The following is a 25,361-nucleotide window of genomic DNA, read 5'->3' on the forward strand; positions in this document are numbered from 1 at the left end:
AGAAAAGGCTGCATGAATGTTCATAATTAGAGAATACATGTTTAAAATAATTTTGATAAATATTTAAAATATATTTCTCACATAAGTCAGCTTGTATATATACGCCATATATATTTGTACACCACTTATATATAAAAGTGGCCAAAGGGACTACTTTGCACATATAAGTATTGCTAAAGCTTGTATAAACAGACATAGCTCTATACAATCTAAGTCTCTATAGCTTATTATAATGTAGTTCTCTCTATATAACATTCTGGGACTTAATAAATTCTCTATTATCATGCATAATTTTTCCAATTGTACCTGCCAAATAAAATAAATGCCCCAGTTGGTTGAAAATTTATTTTTCTCCTAAACGAACAGTGATAGTTTAGATTTTAAAGTCATTAATGATCCAAAAAGAAAAAAAATTAGTTCTGAAAAAAGTAAAATTTTCATTCAAAATGTGAATCACTGCTCATATGGTATAGCCCAAAAGTTTTAATACCAGAACACTGTAGTTAAAATAATTCTTTAAAAAAATGCACTGAGTTCATTTTTCTTTTCTTTTCTTTTTTTTTTCTTTTGGTTTTTGGGCCACACCCGGTGACTATCAGGGGTTACTCCTGGTCATGTGCCCAGAAATCGCTTCTGGCTTGGGGGACTATCTGTGACACTGGGGGTAGTGCAGACTAGGCAGACACCTTACAGCTTGCGTCACCACTCTGGCCCTGTGAGTTCATTTTTCAAAATGAAGACTGTCAACAAATTATATCACAAACGCATCAGTGATGCAAACATATATAGTCTCCTATTGAATTAAAATGAACTTAAAACTGTGAGAAAAGGTTAAAGTTAAGGTTGCAACAGTAGGACAACTCAAAAGACATGCACACGAGAACATACATTATGAATTTTTATTCAGTTCACTTTGAGTTGTTTCTTGAATTTCCTTATAACATTTACATTGGGGAAAAGGCATTACCTAAAGTAGAGATAATTAAATTAACAGTGGAATAAGTTAACACAGACAGAGGCAGATCATTTCCAGAGCTTTAATATGTTGCTACTCCGTGATCAGTGGTCAATGTTTTGGAGGTTCAAAAGTTACATTTCTCATTTTATGGATCTCATTATACTTTCTAAAAATTTTTATTTGTTGGGGGGCTATATCTGGCAGCGTTTAAGATGACTTCTGACCTTTGCTCAAGGATTACTCCTAGTGATTCTTGATGAATCATATGGATTCATCAAACTAGGGCTGGCGGTGTACATAAGTACTTAACCCCTTTATTATCTCTAAAGCCCCTTTTCCCCATTTAATTAAAGGTACAGCAAACTGAATGCAATTTATTTAAGGCCACTACTATGCTTTAGAGAAAAAAGGGAAACATATTCTCAGTCTGACTAATAGGCAAACAAAAAAACTTTATCCATGAGTAATGGACAATTAAAAAACTCAAAGATTTCTAACAGTATCCAACTGTTATTTGAAATACTGGCAGTTAAATACACTGTCAGAGTGGTACCTATGTCAATCAGAAAGCAGGAATTACTCAACACTGAGTAAAAACACTTGCCATTTAGCACCACAATGCCATGTGCATCTGCTTCTCAAGTTGCTCTGCTTGTTTTGTCTTCCTAAAGCTCTTCTGGGTTTTATAATTATTGATTTAAACACAGTAATAGTTTAAATATGTGAAGGAATTTGTGCTTTTAAGGTATCTGCCATAACTATTAAATGACATGGAATGCATTTATAAGTGAGATTTGTTCATCCACTTAGAGTTCACAAAAAACTCTGGATAGGTGGTAATTATTGAATGCAAAGTTTCAACAATAACTAAATATACTTTTCATTTGTGGATATTCAAATGTAATTTTAATATGTCAACTTTTATATTGGTGAAATTTTGTGTGAGTTTGGGTTATATACCAGTCAAATAAAAGTTGAGAAATACATTATACTAAATAATATATTTCTGCAGAAAGAAATTACTCCTAACAAAATAAATATGCACAGTATTATACTATAAAGACTGAAAATACCTCTGGGTCTTCTATAATTTCTATAAGTTTAAATTTTCTCTAGATTTTTTTAACTCTGGGGTAGATTTGGACTGAAAATAAATGTTCAGAGTAGAAGATAAAAGTGCATAGTAAAAAAAAAATACACTGAATAAACTTCTCGAATACCAACCATAGTAAAGTGAGAAAAATGTGATAGGCAGAATTATATGATTTAAGATAAATGCCAATAATATGGTCAAAGTTTTAAAACTGTGCCAATTTGTAAAATAAATTTTGCTAATATTTTGTCTTTGTTGAAAAATGTGATTGCTTTGCCTTTTTTATACCAGCAAATTTCCCTCCATAATTTCATCAAATAGTGTTACAGTGATATTCCATTGCTGTTATTATAGATTCTAAATGAAACTCCCATTGTTTCAATTTGACACTGAGTGGTTGTTATTAGAGACAAATGAATTTCACTGAAAATTCTTGCAAACCTTATCAAAATATCACTTTGTACAAATATCTGTGTTCTACTTTGCTGTAGATTTAGAATCTTTTATTCATTGTTTCTGTGGTCTGAAAAGTATTATCAAAGCTAACAGAGCCTCACAAATATTCGAATATATTTCTTTTCATTGCATTATATACACTGATATAAAAAGAATTTAATAAAAAAAAACTGTGGTAACAAACCATTTTTGCAATTTTTGAAGGACAAAAAAAAGCATATACCAGCTTCTCACACAGGCTAAGAAATGACAAACCAGACACTGGTGTTCCCTTATAAAATTTAAATGACCTAACTTCACTACTTCCTGATTAATCTTAATGGAGACCCAAATACAATAGCTTTCAGGGTAAAATCTCTATGGTCTTCTTGGAAATGGCACAAGCAGCCTCCCCCACCCCTACTCCATACTGCTGGAAACTTCAGTAGCTACGCCCACACCCTATAGCCATTGCTATGTGAATTCATCAGCCCAGTTCCACAGACTCATGACTAACTTGAAGAGTTGCAAGCCAAGCCACTAGTAAGTATGGTGCACTGGTCTTTCTTTAGGCTGAAAAGTATGGAGTTTTCTCAGAATGGGTGAAATGAGAATTGTCCCAGCTCTACAGATCCTGGAGCTCCTGGGATGTACAACCATAAATATGTCTACATGACACCTCCATATTCCGTAATAACAGCCCAGTAGGAGCAAAGCAAATTAGATGGGAAAGTAGCATAGATGCCAACTAAGTTCAATAAAGAAAAACAATAACACAGCAGATTAACAAACAACAAACTTTCTTCAGATTTTTTTTTTAACTCTAGGGTCAATTTGGTTCACTCCTGCTACATCCCTTCTTTCAATAAACATCACTACCAAACATTCTGGAGCAAGGAGTTCTTCATTATAATGATCTGGAGATAAAAATCGGGGGTTGATCCTGAGGGGGTCTGTCAGTCTAGAGTTGAGAAACTGTGACTCAAAAATTTTCTTTATACAAGTCTGTCCTTCACCAGTCACACTATGATATCTGTGGCAGGAGCATAAGAGTCTGACCTGCACTACACGTGACTACACGTGGCCATTCATGTTGAAGACAGTGTCAGTATCATACAGGTCACCAATGGTCTCCATTACTCCAATCTGACATCAGAGAGAATGAAATCCTCCCATGCCACCTTCTGCTGTGAAATTACAGAACGAAAGTAAGAGGAAAGGTTTATATTCTCTGCTTTGTCTTTACTCTAGGATGACAAACAATGGCAAACAAAAGGTAATGCATAATATCTGTAAGCCCAATAATTAAAATAAGTTGATAATAGCCACGAGGAGAAGTCAGAAGAAAGAGGAACACTGAGAGAAAGCTAATTTCATTCTGTTGATAAGTAAGTTTCAGGTTTCCACTGTACCACAGAATTATGCCAATATTTCCTCCCCACATCTTCTTGACCTTCTAACCCTGCACCCTTCCTTTCCTCATAACAGAAATGAGAAATTATCAGGTCCAACCCACCAATCTTTAAGAATAAAAACTAAAGATCAGAAAGATTAAATTACTCACGAGAATAATTAGTAAAACATTTTCTCTGTGGGGAAGAAAAAAGTCAAAATCTCATTTCTCAAAAGCATTGAGTATTGAGTAAAGCAAAGTGAACTGAAGTGAGGTGGGTGTTAAGCAGTAAAAAAGGGGTGTGTGAACCTATAGGTCAGCTCTAGTCATATGCCCTAAGAGCCAGGAGACTGAAGTCAACAAGGCTTAGGAACTGTACTACTATGACAAAAGGAAGCATGGTAGGCCACCAGTGTTCCTAACATATCACTTTATCTTTTCTAGTTTTGTGCAGCAGGCTCATCTACTGAGGTATTTATTTACTTCATGTGTTTCCCACTCTTTCTAAGTTGATTCTTAAAGGCAAAGAGCTAAGGTCATTGTTTCCTTCCCTTTGGGAACAACAGAGTAGAGAGCACATTCAAAGCAAGCGTTCTTCCTGACTTGTGTAAAGTCAAAATTAATGAGAGCACACGAGGGATGTCCCGTAGGAGAGGTGAAAGAGATTATCTACTGATAAAAATCAAAGAGAGATGGGACACCCCAGAAGTTAAAGAGGATAGAGGTTTGTGGGTCCCAGAGATCCAGAAACTTCTGTTACCCTTTGTTTCTATGGCAGGAAATTAATGCTTCCAAGGCTGCTTGGGCACTTGGAAGTTTGTTGCCATATTCATTCCCCCTGCTCAGACAATAACCTGCCCATGTGTAGGGAGAGAAAAGAGTGTTATCAAACAGTGATTTTTGAGTGTAGAGCCAGGAGTAACCCCTGAGTGTCAGATGTGAGCCCAAAACAAAAAACAACAAAACAAAACAAAATCCACTAACAGCGTTGTTGGAATTAAAGCTTAAATTGGACTTACACTGATTTTAGGTAATTTTTTAATTTTAATTTAATTTTAATTTTAATTTAAACCTAAATGTATAGACTAAATAATTTTCCATCAGATAGTCTCTGATGTATAAGTCATTGTAGCAAATGGCCCAAAGACTTCTTAAGTCAAGGAATGTTTCCTGGTTTCTCATGCTGCTACAACTACTAAACATACTGCTAGCATACTGTTAATATTCATTTATGTCTTTAAAATTTTTCCATTATCTCTGAATATAAAGTACTTCTACCATAAACTTAAATATCTGAAATATTTTACTGATAATGCATTTCTTTTGCAAATATCTTTGATAATACTTAGTACACACTGTACTAACTATGTGCCAGGGACTGTTTTCAGAATTTAGCATCTATTTGTCTATATAAGCCTTATAATAATTCTACAAAGTGAAGTGAGTCTTGTTATGATCCTCATATTAAAGGAAAAAAGGTCAAGGAACAGAGTGGAGAAATGACTTGAACAAAGGCAGAAACACTTCAATCCAAATCTAGGCAATCTAGCTCTGAAATTCTTATAACCATTAATCTCACAAAAAGTAAGCAAGACATGTGGGAGCTAGCAGTTTGTATTGCTACCTCTGCTCTAATGGGACTAGATACTCAACAGTACAACAAACAAGATCCCAGCATTTCCACCAGTTTCAGCAATCTGTAGCTGGCTCCTGTTTCTACAGGCTTAAGCTTGTCTTCCATACCTGCCCAGATCCAGGATCCTGAGGTGGTGTGATAACAACAATGACCATTTATTAAGCACACACAAAGAACCACTGTGCTAATGCTCGACTGATACAGTTTCTCTGTCAATGCACTTAGCAATTCTGAAGTTGATTGCCAAAATTGCCTCAAATAAAACAGGCAAGAGATATAGGCAAAAGAGATTGACAAGTTTCCCAAGGGTGCACCGCTAAGTAGAGAAGTAAGGCGAGGAGCCAGACAACTCAACTACAAAGCCTAATTTACTAACCACTTATATTGTTTGGCCTCCCACACACTATACTTATGAACAAGCCTGTTATGAGGCAATGCTGCAGGAAATATAATCCAACAAGAGTTTCCATGTTTGCTTGGTATATAGAGATTATTTTCACACAAACCAGTGTGAATAATTTTAAAGAATAGCATCACATTCAGAGATGGAGATAATTGGCTATGATGGCTTATGTTCATTAGGATAACATACAGGACACAGGCAACAACAAAATATGAGAGAAAAACATAACCGACTTCCATAAATTATTTAAAAATAGTCAAGTCAGGTACAAACCGTATTTTGAACATAAATCCTAAAGAAACAAGGGAGAAGGCACTTAATGCATAAATAATAAACAGAAGTAGCATTTGTTATGTTTGTTTTGAGTTATTTCAATTCCTGAGGTTTTGCTCTGATTTAATTACCTCATAATATTAAAATGAAAGCAAAGACATTCTTACACTCTAAGATGCTGCATGAAATGGGTGACTTTTCTTCTTTGCCTAGAATTGTGGCAAGCCAAGTTTGACAAGAGCTCTAGGGACTCTCTATCTGCCAACAGATTCCTCTTTGTCCAATGAGAGGATTTTCTGGTCTGTCTGATCACCTCAGGTAGGCTTATATCATCACTGATCCACCCAGGCATTTGTCCATAAGACAAGGATGAATTCCCATCAGCTCAGCTCAGCTTACTTTTTCCTTCCCTTCAGCATCTAGCATGATCCATGCCTGAGACCATGCTAGCTACAACATAACTCTCTCTAAAAAGTGCATTGATTTAGTGAATGTGCCTCCCGACTCCTAAATTAGTTAAAAATATCAGATGCTTTTTCTAATCATGATATAATCAATAAAACTTTTATATAACTGTTCTAGAAAGTTTACCTCTAGTATTTATTACTTAAGATACATGCCTTATTTATACACCCAGGCCAGCTTTCTGGTCCCGAAATGGACATAGTATCTATTGCACAGAATTTTGTTCTTAGAATTTAAAATGATGCATATAAAATTTCGTTCATAAATTAACATCACTTGGTTCAGCCATGGTTACTTTGCAAACAGGCTGATGAAGATGGAATTTAACTGTGAGAATTTAAAGTTAGGTGTATGATGAAACATATTAAATCATCAACAGTATGTATGTAGAGAATGAAAAACTTAGAATTGTTATAGTTTCAAAGAGAGGAAAATAATGATTTAAAAAAAATTTATCTTCTAGGGAATATAGATGGCTCAGAGGGGATTTCTAAGGCCTAATACTGTCTAGTTTATATTTTTTTCAGGTAAGGCTATGGTTGTGACATGTTAAATGTAATTTTTGGCTCATAGTTGGCAGCGTCTGATTACAGAAACATCCTGTAACAGTTAGTTCCCAAGCTACTTATCGCAACATGTTTATCTGAATTTTCTTCAGTTCTTTTGCAATAAGGGTGTAGGGCTCAGAATTTCTAAGGGAGTCAGCGCTGACAATGCAGAGAAAACCCTCAAGGGAGAAAGTCAAGAACTGATCAAGAAGGCACAGGGAAAGGAAAAGAAAGGGAAAAAGGAGTTAAGACTATGTTCTTTAAAATTGAAGATAAAAAATAAATATTCTTGTCTGGACTTCAATTCTAATTCAACTAAAATGAGCCTTCTCTTTCTACACTTTAATCTCTTTGTCCAAACTATTTTGCTTAAAAATAAAGTAAGTAGAGGTTCGAGCGATAGCACAGCAGTAGGATGTTTGCCTTGTATGAGGCTGACCCAGGACAGACCTGGGTTCGATCTCTGGCATCCCATATGGTCCCCTAAACCAGGAGCAATTTCTGAGCACATAGCCAGGAGTAACCCCTAAGCATCACCTGGTGTGGTCCAAAAACCAAAATAAAGTAAATAAGTATTGGATTGTGCCCATCCCCTGTGATTTACAAAGTCTTATGGCTACACTTTTTCTGTGACTTTAGATTTATTTTTTGCTCTTCTTTTGACTATTTATTTAACTATTTTTCACTGAAATACAAGGTTGCTGATGGTGAGTTTTAGTCATAAAATGCTCCAACACCCATCCCTTCACAAATGTGCACTTTCCACCAACAATGCTTCTTTTGAAGTTTGACATGTTAATAGCAGAGACATAGAAATTAGCAAGGTAGGGCAAAACATCTAATAAGAAAAACAGGTCCTAAAAAATACACCTCAGACACATTTCTACCTCTAATATTTGGTTAGCAGCACTAAACAAAAGTCATCTTTTCTTGCACATCAAGTTTCTTTTACTACTTATAACTATTAGAATTGGTACATCTGTTTTTTGCACATACAATTTGCATTATCCTCTTCCCTTTCAACATTTTTTGGGGGGTCACACCTGGCAGAGCTCAGGGGTTACTCATGGCTCAATGCACAGAAATTGCTCCTGGCAGGCACAGGGGACCATATGGGACACCGGGATTCGAACCAATGACCTTCTGCATGAAAGGCAAACGCCTTACCTCCATGCTATCTCTTCGGCCCCCCCCTTCAACATTTTTATCACTTTGGCTGTATAAGTTTTTATAGATTTTTCATCTATTGGCTAAGAGTCAAGTTTTTATAGGGTCTTCTTACTTATAAATAATGTTTAGATTAGGAGACATAAACATAATTACAAAGACCTGTAAACTTATACGTAAGTGTTAGTAAAATACTGTAAAGATGATTCAATACCTACTTTGTTAGCCTTAAAAGATATTTAAAAAAATAATGGGCTATTCAAGAATATATTTTTCTTTTGAGAATTCAGGGATAGAGCTCAAATGTCATGCATGCGGGGCTTATGATATACTCATACTTCCTCAGCTCTGATTATTTATTATTTTTATTTTATTGCAGGTTATATATGATGTCTAGTGTAAAGACTTTTCTTTAGACAACTAAAATGGATGAAACCACTTTCCCCCTCTATTTTAACAGATCAGAGTCTTAATTTGACCAAAGACTTTACACTGAAGCCTCAAACTGAAATCCTCAAACTGAAATTCAAATTAAAACCTAATTTCAGACCTGCATAGCTTCTTAATAGTGTTAAACTCTCACTGTGGTTACAGAAAGTTGCCTTGATTAAGCTCTGTGACTGGTTTTGCAAGGTTAGAAGCCTACACAGGAAGAAAGGGAACCAGGAATCTGTAGCTAAATCTCTGATTCACAGGCCCAAATTTAATCCATGTATTCTATTGCTATATCCTACGTATATGCATTCTCAGAGTATGTTAAATTTACATAACATTATCACATATTAAATAACAGTCAAATTAGAACCTTTCAAATGAAGACGGAATATAGGGTTATTTTTTTTTATGTCTCTCAGAAATGTTACTGAAAAAATTTGGCAAGGGATATAAAGTATGTTTGTTCTTGTGCTTCGATGATGATTAATGAACTCCTTTTTGGAGAGGCAAGATCTGCACTTGGCATTAATATCATAAACTTTTCTCATCTCAGTAACTTCTCCTTAGGTGGGGAAAATGATTATATAAGGCAGTGATTAATGAGATGCCACAAATGTTGATTTAGTCCCACCGAGAATTTATTTCCCCCTCTCTCAAACCTAAATGTTTCACCAAAATTAAGTCACACTACAAATATGAGTAAAGTGCCAATTCAAGTTGAAAATACATCATTTGCTCAACCTGAGTCCATATGCTTTTTTTTTTTTCCCAGTTTCTTCCTGTTTTGCTAGGGAAAAAAAATATCCTTGAACAGCCTGAGATTCCAAGGTGTTGCCATTTCTTTTCCCCCAAATAATTGGCCAGATTCTGTTCTTGGATATTGTTTACATTTAAATGGAAGATATACAACTTTTAAAAATTTGGGATCCCCTAAGTATGGCACTACACTTCTGAAATGGTAAGTTTATTTCTCCCGGAGTTAAAATAACTGTAAGATTACCAATATAATAATAGGTAGTGGGAGAAAAAATATTTTCTTTTTTCATTTTCTAATCCTGTCAACATACTCCAAACAGCATTTCTCAACCATTATCCTCTTCTAGTCTTGTCTTCTACCTATGTGCCCAGGAGTCTCTCCTAGACTCATGCTATGTTCCTCTCTATTTATAGGATCTTCACCTGCCCCCTAGGATAATACAAGTTGAGAAATGCTGCTCTAAACAACCTGAAAAAGAATTTTCATTCCAAGAAATGAAAGTTCTCACTTGAACTGAAGGTATTACATGATTGCTTTGGGTCATTTTAAAGCATAAGAAGCTGAAACAAAACTGACATCCAAATCTAGACATTCAAAAGCACATTCCTTAAACAGGTCATCAGGAATAATATAGCCAAGTAGGAAACCACAGTCATTATTATTGCATTATCCTTACTGGACTGACAGTAACCCAGTTTCACCAAGAAAAATTGCTTATTAAAAATATCTAATGTTTTCACAGCAACATATAAATCTCTCTATATCAGCTCTAAAACAGAATTTCTGCACTCTTTTAGAAACAAAGATATGCCTAATATATATTTTAACAAAGCACAAGTCAAAGTTTTCTTACTTTAATGGGAAATGCTAAAATAATAAGACTATAATAGGTCTCTGCTCAATGCGATCTGATTTGCAAAATTAAGAAATTTACACTTAAGAACATGTATTTACAGAGAGAAAAACAGGGAGAGGAGCATGATTCTCTAAATACAAAGAGTCACAAACAGTTTTTTGTCTTCCTTCCAAAAAGCCTTCAGAAGTTCTTTGTTATGCTACAAACAAAAATGACCCTTATTATTGAATTGAATATTAGATCACTTTATTTGCTTAAAATTTCCCCTTATAATTTTTTTTCGGGCCACACCCGTTAGATGCTCAGGGGTTACTCCTGGCTACGCGCTCAGAAATTGCCCCTGGCTTGGGGGGACCATATGGGACACCGGGGATCGAACCATGGTCCTTTCCTTGGCTAGCGCTTGCAAGGCAGACACCTTACCTCTAGCGCCACCTCGCCGACCCCCCCTTATAATTTTAACAGCTAATATGTTCCAAATAAAAATAAGTATAAAATAAAACAATATAAAAACTATACAAATATAATATATATTGGTAAAGATTTTAAATTTTGTTAAAGGTTATACTACAAATCCTCAATTTGGGGTGTACATTTTGGAAATGCTCAAGAATGTTAATCTACCCCTTAAACAAAAATAAATTAAATGAGATGGATGAAGTATTTTAGAAGATTTTTAGAAGATTTTAGAAGAGAGACATTTCTAAGTATAAAAGTAGCAAAAGAAAGACCTAAATTACTATTAGAGTAAATGAAGTATAAAAAATATGGTAGCCTGGGGACCGGAGAGATAGCATGGAGGTAGCACGTTTGCTTTGCGTGCAGAAGGACAGACAGTGGTTCGAATCTCAGCATCCCATATGGTCCCCCAGCCTGCCAGGAGCAATTTCTGAGCGTAGAACCAGGAGTAAACCCTGAGCGCTGCTGGATGTGACCCAAAAACTAAAAAATAAAAATAAAAAATATGGTAGCCTGCAAATTTTAAAACTATATAGAATGTCAGTAAAGCAGATTTTTTCAAAAAGTTTATATAACTCATAAAACAATAAACATTAAAAACAGCCAATACACATTATTGTTTATGCAATAAACAAAATAGTCAATAAACATTAAAAATAGCCTATATCAATAGAAATTAAATACATTAAGATAGGAACTCTCTGGATTGAATAGAAATATACTACGTTTTCTTATCAAATGACAAAGTATGACGAATAGTACTGTCTTGGTAATCATAGAGTAAGACATTCCTTTATGTTAATAATAGATGTTAAAAACTTTAATCCAGTTTGGCAACTAAAATTTATGTGTTTGATCCAGAAATTATTTTATGACTCTATTCTTCAATAATAATTAGCTACATATTCAGGTATATTCCTATATAAATAATCATATCCATATACTCTTCAAAGTATCTAATAATAAAAAAATTAGGAAAACTGGTGCCCCAACAAATAAATTATGTTAGAACCACTTCTGATTGTTAGACTATTTAATAATTCAATATCTCATGTATAGAATGTCTAGGATCTTTTAAACAAATATTTACTGACTACATCATTCCTCTAGTTGAAAAGCTTGCTTTGCTCTTCAGAATAAAGTCAATTTTCTTGATGCAAATTAACAAATCTTGCCTGGAAAACCTTTCAACTCTTCTGCAAATAGCCTTACCTCTCAAACTCTCTCTAGTTTTTGCATTTGCAATTTCCTTTCCCTCCATAACCTCTCTCCTTCCTTTCACCTCCACTTTTTTCCATTCATTTTGGGCTCAGGACTTACTCCTTCCTGACTCTTGGTGGGGATTAGAGGGACTCTATGTGGTGCCAGGGACTGAGCTTGGGTCTACCATGTGCAAGGTAAACAACCTACCTGCTGTATTATCTTTCTGCCAGCCTCCATTTTTCTTCACTATCTTCTTCTCATAACCTGGATATCACTTTAGGTAGCTAAAGTATGTCATATTTTTTAAAACTATATTCCCTGACCTCAAATTTTATCTTTGATCTTGAATATGTGAGAGAAAACATGTTTTGTTCATTCTTTTTCACACCAGGACTGCATTCTTGTCAAATGATTGAATGAACAACTGTATAAACATGCTCATGAAACTAGTAAAGTAATAAAAGCAGAACACCACCATTAAAAACATAAATATTTTTATAAACATATGAATTCACAGAAAGAAAAATTGTACTAAAATAAATAACAAAAGGTCAGAGAAATAATAAATGGGTTAAGGCTCTTCTTAGATACAGTAGATCCCAGTTCCATGCCTGGAAACACTATTATTTCTCAGAGTACTACCAGGAGTAAGCCCTGAGTATCACTGGGTATGATCCAAAAATTTACAACAAAAACATGTAAAAATATATACAAAGTGGCTATTTGAAGAGAATAAACACAGTTAATTTGTCCATGAAGTTTCCCTATTCTTGTATTTTCTGATATTTTCAAATAAACTATTTAAACTATAAAACTAGGGCCGGAGTGGTAGCACAGTGGTAGGGCATTTTCCTTGCATGTGACTAATCCAGAATGGTGGTGGGTTCAATCTCTGGCATTCTATATGTTCCCCTGAGCCAGGAGCGATTTCTGAGCATACAGCCTGTGCACTGCCGGGTGTGGCCCCCAAAATAAATAACTAAACTATAAAACTAATTAAAAAAGGAAGGTCACATATTAGAAAAGTAAAGAAGCATTGCCTTACCATTAAATTAATAAATGTCTAGACAACAGACATTAAAAAGTATTACACATCATGAATGACATGAAAAATAATTTGACAAAAAACATCTAGTGTTTCCCTCTCACTATTTGAGTTTATCAAAGGCAGCATTCCAAAAATCATCTGAAGGCAGTTTTCCAGAACTGCATGATATTAAATAAATTATACATTAATTTAAATAGTTAACTTCTTAAGATGACTTTTAAAAAACTCCACTGTGTTCAAGTTTACTATGTAGGCTGCCAGAAAGGATTCTTTCCATTTCAAAATTGCTAAGCAGAGTGGGTTCTGCTGGGTGTCATCCACCCAGCATGTCTCAGTGCCAGTGTCTACAGTTGTTTGTTTCAGAAGCTCTAATTAGCTGCCTTATCTTCTGCTAGGGATTCTTCTGGTGCTAAGTTTTAATCGTCCAAATTAATTGAAATACTGTAGCACTTTCAGATTAACATTTTCAAAATTAACAATGCATAAAATAAAATCATCCATAAATCTGCTTTGTAACAGAAACCACTAATGAACTCTGCAAAACAGACCAGATTGCACTGCTAATTTGCAATGTACTATACAGCTAAACTTCAAAATAATATTTTCTCTGTCCAAACCATGGCCAACATAAGGCACACAGGAGATCTCCAGAAGGATGAGGTATCCGGAATCAAACATTACAATAAGTCCTGCCACCAGTTAAATGCTGTGTGAGCTTAACATCTCAGCTTTCGTTTCCACCACTAACCAACAACAGCGTCTACTGTTAAGAGTTTGTGGCAACAGATCTAAAATGAAAGACAATAATACCTTGCCTCCAGAGTTCACATATATCATTAATCCTTCTCCCCTGACTGTACTCAGAATTTACATCATAACACTCTGAAATTAAAATGATGAAATATAATTTCCAAGACTGTTATACAAAATTGTAATTATTAATTATAAGGGATATTAGTACCTCCTTCATTTACATACGTCATCATCATTATTATGATAGAGAACCATACCCAGAGGTTCTCAGGTGAGGTTCTTGGTTATTCATGGAGAAGTAATATTTGGCTATGCTCAAAAAACCATATGTGAGGCTGGGGATCATAGCAGGGTTGATAGCATGAGAGAGAACTGTATTTTGTTTTTTGTTTGATGCCACGCTGACATGTTTAGGGATTACTCCCGGCTCTTCACTCATGAATCACTCCTGGCAGTGCTCTGAGGATTATATGGGATGCCATATGCAAGGTAAAAGGAAAGTAACTTACCCACTGTACTGTGGTTCCAGCTGCTGTAAGAAACTGTCTTACCTCCTCATTGCCAGCCCTATGGCTTCATACTTTAATGAAACAAAAAGCCATTTTGATGATTCCCATGTATCTAAGAATTGAGGCTAGCCTCTGATTAACAGCAAAGTAGATATCTGAATAGATGTTCAATACACTAAAAGGAAGAAAATTTTATCAACATTGTATGGTAATCTAGGAATAATAACCTTTTATAGTTGAGCTATGATTGTCCTTCCTTCAGATGAGAGAAGAGATAGTAGAAACTAACTAATTGAAAGATGTAATGTGTGAGAAACCCTGAAAAAGAGAATCTATCTATACCATGCCCAGGTTTCTGAACCAGATACATGTTTAGGCTATGAGTGTTTTGTTTTCTGTATATTCCAAGGGTTCTACCTGGTTGTTTGGGGGTAAGGGTGGGATGGGAATATAATGGGTATTTAGGAGAAAACCAGGGTCTCTCATATGCAACGCATTACTCTAACTCTAAAGCCACTCCATGGCTTTGAATATCTAGGGTATGAGTAATACTATATAGCACATAAGGTGATGCAGATGAGCCAAATTTGATCCCCAACAGATCCCCAAGCACTGCCAGGAATAAACCCTGAGCATAGAGCTGGGATTATCCCCTGAGAATCAATAGGTGTGCCTCAAAAACAAAAACTGTATAATGTTCTAAGTTTTTAAATGGTAGTTTGTAAAATAGAAACAGAAAAGCAATACAATAGTGTTTGTAAAATCCACCATCAGCAACATTTACAGAAAGAAATCAGTACGTGCTAAAGTTTATTGGTATTTCAATATCTCATCTAATCTTCAAAATGACAAAAGGAGGTGTATTACTACTTCCATGTTAAAGATAATAACATGCCTGCTATTACTACTATTTTAGACAATATAAACTAGTTTACATATAATAAACTTGTACCCAAGATTACACATTAAGGAGTGGAAACATTATTAGCAGGCTAAATACCTAATTCAAAGTTTCATTCTAAACCACTGCTTAGGGCTCCCTCTGATGATTTAATGTGCCACCCACCTAATAGAGCCAACTAGGAAAGACCATTATTACAACAGTTTTGCCACACAGGCAGGTGGGTGGTGTCCCATACTTAAAGCCTTATGTCCCACACTCTCTTGCTGTCCAAGATGTTCATTGCATGCCCCTTTTCAGCAGGAACAGCACCTTTTTTTCCACCTACCTCCACAATTTTGAGAAACTTAGTTGTTTAGCTTTAATCATCTATATGTGTAGGTGTCACTACCTCCACAGTAATTTTTTTTTAGTTATCTCTTTTGGGGCCAGAGCAATAGCACAATGGTAGGGAATTTGCCTTACATGCGGCGGAACCAGGATGGATCCGGCTTGATTCCTGGTATCATATATAGTTCACCTAGCCTGCCAGGAGTGATTTCTGAGCAAAAAGTCAGGAGAAAACCCTTAGAGCTACTGGATATGTCCCCAAATCCAAAAACCAAAAAAAAAACTTTAAAAAATTCTCTCTTTTATAAGTGTGATATAAAGAAATATTGTAAGAGAAAAACAAGTGGTCAAACTGATCAAAATTGGAGATTTTGTCTATAGAATTAATTTTATTTTGGGAGGTGGTGTTGCTCGGAGGGGATAGTGGTAGAGGGAAGTGGGTTCTCTGGTGATGAGTGTGATTTTGGAAAGATGTATGCATACAAATGTAATTAACAGTATTCAAAGTTCTGGTACTTAAGTAAAAATGGTTAAAACAAACCCTCAAAAAACCAAACTTGAAATATGAAAAAATATATGATTTCAATATAATGTATATAAATAATTGCAAATAGCAGTCATTTTGATAAAATTCCACAATTTAATGTTCTAATTTATTTGATAATATCCTCACTTCCACAGAGCTATTTTATTATTAAATTTGTAATAATAAATATTTACCAATCTCTTTTTTCTGTTATCAACTGTATACTATTTGCTTAAAATATTGTTATTAGTTGAAAGCAATTTTGACTCTACTAGTACCTCTACTTTATAAGAACTAAAACTCTGAAAAATTTATTATTTTCTCAGATTTATGGCCTATTATAAAAGTCTAAATTTTTGTTGCCCACTAATTTCCATATAGAAATTATCTATTTTGGGCATGTTCTTTTTAAAGACACAGGTGCCAAAAGAAGCCCAAACAATAACTAGACTCTTCAATGAAAAAGTATTATATAAATATTACATTTTTGGGTGATAACTGTTGGAAACTCCTTTTTTAATTATTGCTTTATTTAAGCACTATGGTTACAAAATTAGTCATTGTTGGGTTTCATACATTAAATATACACCACCCTTCACCATTACACCCCTCCAGCCACTGATTTCTTCCATTTCTCTCCACAATTCACTCTAACCCTCAACCCCGACTCCCCTACTCTCACCCTCCCACCTCCTTTTCAAGCAATTTGTTTCATTCTCATACATTCTCTTTCCTTTTTGACACTGTGGTTTGGATTATTGTTAATGGAGGTGTGCCATGCATGTCACTTCCTCCCCTTTCAGCACTGAGTTCTTGTTCGGAATGAACAGTTCCAACTACCATTGTCATAGTAGGCTCTACTCCTAACTCATGGCTCTCTGTGGCAAGGTTCCTGCCCTGGACTGGAACTCCTTACCCTTATCTCTATTGTCTCTAAATATTACTATATTATCTCTTGTTTTTCTCTTAAGTAGCTTACCAGATTTCCTTTACAGGACATTTTTCTAAATAGCTAATAGTACATTTTTCATTTTTTAAAGAGATAATGACTAATGATAGAAACAAGAAGTATCTGAGTGGCCCACAAATAGTGTATTCTAATAATGCAATCTACTATTAGATATGATAAGTTCTGCATTGGGTACTGAAAATGTTTTATTGCAATAATCAATTGTTGTTGTTGTCTTTCCCATCTAAATCACTACTCTGTCTTTAAATATTACCTTTGTTCCTATGCTGTCAGCATCTGAGCAGTGGGGAAACCTAGCTAGGCAAGGCATGGGGCTACCTGCCTTTCAGCAACAATGACCCTTTGTGAACTTGGAATCATATTTTAAAGGGAGAAAGAAATCCTCCCCAAATCAAAGAATATCTGAGCAAGAGACGGGATGTACATTTCAGAAATCTGTCTTCCTGGTAAAGGGAATTAGGAATATAGTCCTGAAAATAACTACAAGGGGATCAACTGCCTTAGTGAAGATCTTGTCTTATTGTTCATAGTTTAATAGAAGCTTGAGACAAATCAGCTATTTAAAAAACCAGAGCAGGCTCCCCAGAACTCGTTCACAACTTGGATTTCTCGTTTCTCTGCAATGAATCTTAATAACAGAGTTCTACTGTCCTGGTTTTTTCAAGTTCATTCTTTCAATGTGAAATATATTTTTACATATTACAATTATGCTCCCACTATTTAGATTGGGATTTATATTTGATGAGAAATTAGTTTTAGAGGTGACAGAAAAGACAGAAGTAGGTCTGACTGATTAATATGGAAATACAGTAATCTAAGGATACTTTATTACTTATTTATTACAGTGAAAAACTCACTGAACTACAGCCTTCAAGAATGTTTAAAATATATTTTAGGATAATTTATTTCAAGAATATCATGTTCCTATTTTTCTTATCAATGTTTTCTATTTAGAAACAAAAAATATAGCTTTTCTCATTAAGAAAATTTACAGTATATTTAAAGCAAATCAAAATAAATAACAATTACATTTAGATTTGAAGAAATGTATCAATTATTTAAAGTAAAACACTAAATAAAATCATTTAACTTCTAATTTAATACAGTTAATCACAATAACAAATTACTCATTTATTTAAATTAAATTATAAATTGACAACCCAGATTAAAAGTAATTTGAGTCCACACTGTTTTTAATTTTCCTAATTTATTTTGATTTTTTTTGCATATGCAACAATTGATTATTTTTATATGCTGTGAGAATCTTCAATAATTTTTCATGGCACTATTCCATAACCATTATAATTAATAAAATGGTAATACTATTAATTATTTTATATGTAAATTCATAGGCATACTTTATATAATCAAGACTTTATGCCTGTCTATTTCTTTAGCAGTCAAACTATTAATTCCTTATAGAAAGGAATTTTTTACAATCAATGGCATTATTAGTATTTATTATCACATAAAGTACGTTAGTAATGAAATATTCCAATACTCCTTTACCCATATACACAAAAAAGAGGTATATTAATCAATCCTATCGACCTAAAAGGGAAACTGACCATTTCTGGAGATGGTTCTGGCAAGGAGTAAGACTTCTTAGTAAATAAGAGAAGACATTGTGCATAAGTCCATGTTTTCTTTTCTAGCCAAGATTTCAACAATGAGATGCAAGAGCTCTGAAAAAGCACTTCTTTTATCAATGTAACCCTATTCATTCATTGCTCTCCAAGGTTATCATGAAATACATGAGTAACTTAAGATCAAAAAGAGAAAGAGCTCCTAAACATTTCCCATCTAATTTGCAGGCAGCACAACATAGAACAAAGGACTGAATTTTTAAAAGCTAGTGACAGCGTACTTAACTACAAGATGTTACTAGTGCCACAGATGAAAGACAATTTTGCAATAGTCTAAAAACATGGACTTGATTTTAAAAACACGTGTCCTGATATACAGATTTGCCTCATGCAAACAAAAATAAATCTTGTAACTTTTACACTTAGAAGAAAATTTTAAAGCTCAGTATTAAAATTTAATTGGCGACTTTGACCTTGAGAGCCACTTTAGGTGAAAAATATTACACCAGCACTCAGATTTCCTTTTTGAGATTTATGATCTCATGTTCTTGAAAAAGGCCTAGCACCTCTATGTTCTTGAAATAATTGATCTATCCTCTTACAAGTGTTATTTTCCTGAAACCAACATCTGTCTCAGGAAGAAAAGTACAAACTGATAAAAATAAAATATTCTCCTGTGTTTAAGAAAACCAAAATAAGAGTTACCAGAATTTGCACCTAATATATTACTTTATTTAAAAAGCAGCTAAAGCCATGAAGTGATAAATTATTAGCATATAATAGAAGAAATAAATCTTAAAATATTTGTAAATATTTTCTATAAAGATTAACCACAATTTTAAATAGAATTAATGTTTTTAAATGTGCTAACAAGCCACAGTGCAAACCTATTCTCTCATTATTCTCGGTTTGAATTGAATTCCACAATATATATATATATATATATATATTTTGCAACCTTGAGAATTTTTCTTTCTATGTTCTTTACTGCAATGATAAATATTATTAACTTCAAAAACCCACAATCACTACTGTTTCATTTCTTAAAGAACTAAAATATTGTTGAAGCCAATGGCTTCAATTAGTAGGTCATAATATCAAAACTGAAATGACTATGGTTATTATACTACATTTGGTGAAAAGATAGCATAACTCTGGATCTATTTATAATAAAATATCTCAAGTGTTATTGCTCCTTCTACATATGACAAGTCGTCCAAACTGAACAGCACTCTGATCACAAAGTAATTATTATAAGTGTCAATTCAGAGTGTATACTACCTAGTTGGTATTGTTTATAAGTTACTTTATAAATATTGACCATACATTGCAGAGTCCTTATAAGGAGGGTACTATTGATCCTAAGATAGGATAGCACCTCTTACAAATTAGAATACTAAAGTCCTTAAAAAAGAAGCAAATTACAGGTACACAAGATCCCTCAACTTTGGGATATATCTCAAAGACATGTGTCTTAACACAAACAATCCATGTCTTATTAGGGTATAAGCTTGTCTTATCAAAAGGACAATGTAAGGAGCCAATAAATCGAAAGAAAGTATAGTCATTCATTATTTTATACAATAAACTTACTACCCCAAAAATTAATTCTGAATTACATTTCCAAACAAAAGGTGTAGAGAATATGTTTTTATAGATCACATATATTTTTGTCTTTCCATGTGGTTCTGAAATTTGGTTCAGATGAACTAGTAAACACTCCCAACTGTTTAATAATTTCTTTTCTATAAGCCATGCTAAGTGAGGTTCTGAAAAGTTGTCTATGCATTATTAACCATGAACTAATATTATTACTTAGTAATTTATACTAACTAAATAAGATAAAACTATGAAGTTCCAGGATAAAATATTTCATAGCAAATAATTTTACTTGGAAACAAGACAAGAAAGTCTCAGTTTTACTGATTTCTTACTTAAACATCTTGTGGTGAAATATTTCCCACTCAACTCTGAAAATCTGGTAAATAGTCATATCAGGATCAACATGACAGTCGACAGTCAGTGAAAGGTTAACTTTGAACAAGAAATCTTTGCAACTCACCAACAGAAAGAGGCAATGATGGAGAAAACAGTTCTAATATATAACTCAAACCTAACATCAAAAGTAACCAGTAGAATGACAGAATAAAGAACTGTTATCTACAACAGAGAAGATCAACTATTTCAAGAATGTGTAGCATGAGAAAATAATCACATATATTTATTATACCTAATGGAAAACTATTATATATACACACATCTATTCTTACAAGCATAATATATAGTGCCAATTATGTATCTTATAAAAATCTAAACAGTAGGAAAATAGGAATGCTTATGTATAAAGCTATGACCTATAAGATAAAGGAAAATAGACATGTTTTAGTGACTGTCATATTTATAGTGCCTGAATCAACTATATTACCCTTTAAAATGAGAAATAGGAAACTTTTTATCTGCTGACAGTCATTTGAATGTCCATAATATCATTCTGAATACAGGTACTTGGACTGTAGACAGACTATGAGGAACATACAAGACTGTCTCATCATAACCTAAGGCCAGACCAAATAATTGCAGGACTTATGTGCTATGAGATGCTCTCCAGCTCTGCAAACAATCAAAAATCTCCTAAGCATTTGGCTGTAAAGTAAATTGTTAAAATTTAAAATTACTTTCACTGAAACAATATAAATATAAAAATGCATTTTTTTCTGGGGCGAGTGGTAAGGGAAGATTAGGTGAAAATGTCAATAAAGGAAAAAAAATTTTAAATTAACATCTACAAATATTAGATAATTTTCTGAAATAAAATACCACAATGCAAAGACACATGAAAAGTAATTATGAGAGTCAGATTCAGATATTCCTACGAAAGGGAACAGACTTAGAAGAGCCTTCTAAGGCGTATTATTAGAGTCCCCTGCAACAGTCTGGGAAAGTTAGGGCTATTAAAAAAGTAAACCTGAACCCCTATCTTTTTAATGACCACAATTTTGTTTTGTAGTTAAAAGATTTAAACTGATCTCAGGACACAAGTGAGGCAATTTTTAGCCAAAGGCAACAAAGCTCCCATAAATCTTTTCAAATAGCTCATAAACTGGCACAACTACCACGGGTGTGGCTTCAGTTAAAGGCTATAATGCTTTGAAAGCTAAACTTTACAACTAGGTGAACAATGTTTATAAAGAAAAACCAAAACACATAACCCACATTATTTTCCAGCAAGGCCATGCTCTATTTCTGATTTATTTTAATTAATTATTGAGTTTATATATATTTAATTGAGTTTATATATTTATATATAAAAATCTCTTAGCTATGAATACCTTTTCACCAATGTAATATGATCATAGACCAAAAATTAATGTAGTGTTTCCCAAATTGGATAAAACTACCCCCTGCTCAGAGATTCTAGAATGATGAAAGAATATATCAATCATAATATCTGCTGTAATTTAGGATGGTGCTTCTGATTTATTCACTTAAAGAGAGCAGATTTTTCCAGAGAGGTGCTGACTGATAGTTTTGTCTAAAACGGGGATAGTAGGCCAAGTAACTTTAGGAACCTCTGGTTAAATGGACAAAATAATAATAAAGTTAGAACAGTGAGACCACAAACTTCATGATGTTTAATAGAGAAGGACTAAATGTTTTGTGACAACAGATAACTTGTATCCAAAATATAATTCTTGTAAGTGAAATCCCGAGATTCATTCTTCTGTACAAAATAAAGGATTTTTAAAAAGTATTTTCTTAAATTAAGAAGGTTCCAAAGATTTTCTGAATTATGAACTTCCCAATGCCCTTGAGAATATGTTAATTTCTAAATGCCAGTTTGCTACTTAATCTTTTCCACAAATTTTGGAAAAAGCAGAGAAAGATATTATCTATATTAACATTAACCATGCAGCCTGAGGCTGCTCAGGAAGCAAGTAACCAGCTCAATTATTGTTGTGGAAAGAGTGTGGTTCTAGTAGTTACTTACCATGTGACTCTTTCCTAGGAAACATTTCAAGTAAATAATTTACACATTAGACCTTCGCCTTCTGGTCACATATTATATACCAAACTATGAGGAACAAAGGCCAACAATCTGTCTATTTTACATATATATATACACATACAAAAAAACACACCTGGATCCACATGTCTGGAGGTTCTTCCAAGCCCATTGGTCCGTTTCTGTGCAGAAAATTAAAATGAAAAAACAGGTTGTTGCATTATTAAATCATATTTCATGACACCTGGAAGAGCAATGAATGTTGCACTGAATAGAACTAGATTCAATAGAAGCATGGTTCTACAGTGCTTTCATAATCTCATCTTTTCATTTCCCTAATAAATATTCCATCCGAATATCATTACATTTCATAAGTTGTAAATATCTTATAACATAATGGAGGAGCAATTGCTTTTCATTTGCCATCTCTTGGTTTTGAGACACAGTTTTTTTGAAGTCATAAAGACCAGAGGAATTATGAGAACAAAATCCAAATAATCATTCTTGGTTTAAAAATATTCCCAGCCAAAGACACATAATCTTCAACCCTTCCTCAATTTTCTTATACCTGACAGCCTAGAAATTTCAAACAAAGGTCTTGAGGCTGGAAAAATAGTACAATGGGGAAAGTGCTTGTCTTCCACTGAGCTCTGCTGGATATGGCTCTAAAACAACAATAAAAAGCAAACAAAAACCTCCACTAAGATCTGAAACTCCAAATTTTAGCAAACTTTTAAATGTTTAAATGATGGCTCTTTTACATTGTTTCTGAATAAGAAAAGAACTAAAATAGACATGCAAGTAGTTTGTAAAACACAAAAATGAGTTCTTACAGAAAAAGAAAACATAACCCTAAGGAAAAATTACGTATTCTACAAATAAAAAAAATTTTTTTTGGTGTTTGTGTTTGGGCAATACCTGACAGAGCTCAGGGTTTACCCTAGCACTATGTTCAGGGATTATCCTGGCATTTCACAGGTGGGGAGAGGGAGACATAAGGAGTTTGGAAAATCAATCCCAGGTCAGTTTCATGCAAGGAAGCACCCTGCCCATTGTACTATCACTCTGGCCCCTAGATATGAATTTTAATGAAAAAATTAAAATGTGAGAATGCATTTTTACATATTCAATTTCATAAGCATATTAATTATTTCAACTTGACTATGGTAATTTCACTAATAAAAATTTAATTTCCGCATGATTATACTGCTGAATAAAATGCTTGGTCTGTAAGTGTAATTCAGGTTTTCTTTCCTTGTGTATTGAAAATTGTTTCTATATGTGGAGCTTCAGGTCCTTTTAGAAGACACTTTATTTTATTCAGCACTGTATGGATTTAATCCCAGCACTTCATACATTCCCTTGAGCCCAGCTAGGAGTGAGACCTGAGCACAGAGTCAGGAATAAGCACTGTCAGGTATGTTCCACCCTCCTGCACTGACAATAGAAACATGAAAAGAGAATCTCTCATAGTCACATTTGAGGAACAAGATTATTCCCTAATTCTGCTGATTTTACCAACAAAACAAGCCAAGTTTCAATTTTTTATTGGTTCCTCTCTTTGACTTTAAAGGTAGAAAATTATAGATTAATGAATAGATTTGTGATGAATATATATATTTAAACTGACATGTTACAGTATTTTTATGTCTTGGAACTAGGCAGAGGTTGCTTCTGAGTATTTATTCAAATAAGGATGCAAGAGGACCAACCTAGGTGTGGCTATGGAAGACCAAGCATTAACCTATGGCTATATTGAAAACTGAGTTTTCTAAGGAATGTAGTATAAATTTTTTAAAAGTTCATAATTCTGGCTATTCTGAAATAAATAAATAATATAAATAAATAAATAAACTGGTAAATAAAAAGTAAAGGTGATCTTCAAGAGAGGGGAAAAATAAAATCATACAGCTTATAAATCATTTGCTTCTGAGACTCTTGAGCTTCAGAGAAACATCTGCATCAGAGTGAAATCAATTTTCACATAGTCTTCCTGAGTTGGAATTGGGGGAAGAGGCCCCTTCATATTCTTTTTTTTCCCCTTCATATTCTTCTGCTATACTTTTCTGCTAAAGCAAATGAAGGTTTCCTAATGGGTAGTTCACTAATGATATACTATAATTATCCTCCCAATGTTAAATTTAATAAATAGAATCACAGATTGGATAAAATTTATATTTATTATATAAGCATTTTACCTTTAAACACTGATCCTACCTTAAAAAATTTATGTGACTATTAATTCTTTTCATTACAGGCTGACATTTAATTTTAAGGGTATAAAATGCTTGGAGATAATGAATTAGTATCAAGTGAAAATTAGTACCTCTTGCTTACATATATTGTGTAAATATACCCACTTCACACTTGTTAAAGAAAACCAAAGGGAATTACTTCTTTAGAAAAAAAATAGTGCATATATCTGATACAGTATGTCTAATGTGACACTGAATTAAAAATTCAGCACTCTGCAATATATTCTTTTCAATAAGCAGTGAGAAAGTAAAAAGAAATCTGCTTTCAAGTTTCCCATTGATATTGTTGGAAACATCCTAATAGTCCTAATTAACAGCCTCGCCTGGGGACCGCATGTTGAAATATATTTTATAATATTTTACTTTAGCCCTAGAAGAATTTGCATGATCTTATTTTTT

At 33.7% G+C, this 25,361-nt stretch overlaps 1 protein-coding gene across 1 annotated transcript in view; it reads right to left on the reverse strand.

Moving 5' to 3' along the window:
* Positions 1-25,361, reverse strand: part of VAV3 (vav guanine nucleotide exchange factor 3) — a 358,886-nt gene that overhangs the window by 101,863 nt on the left and 231,662 nt on the right. Inside the window, 1 exon segment of the mRNA XM_049765842.1 lies at positions 22,844-22,889. Within this exon segment, the coding sequence (XP_049621799.1) occupies positions 22,844-22,889 (46 nt within the window).

The sequence above is a fragment of the Suncus etruscus genome, chromosome 19 (genome assembly GCF_024139225.1).
Source record: "Suncus etruscus isolate mSunEtr1 chromosome 19, mSunEtr1.pri.cur, whole genome shotgun sequence".
In the NCBI taxonomy this organism is placed as follows: domain Eukaryota; kingdom Metazoa; phylum Chordata; class Mammalia; order Eulipotyphla; family Soricidae; genus Suncus; species Suncus etruscus.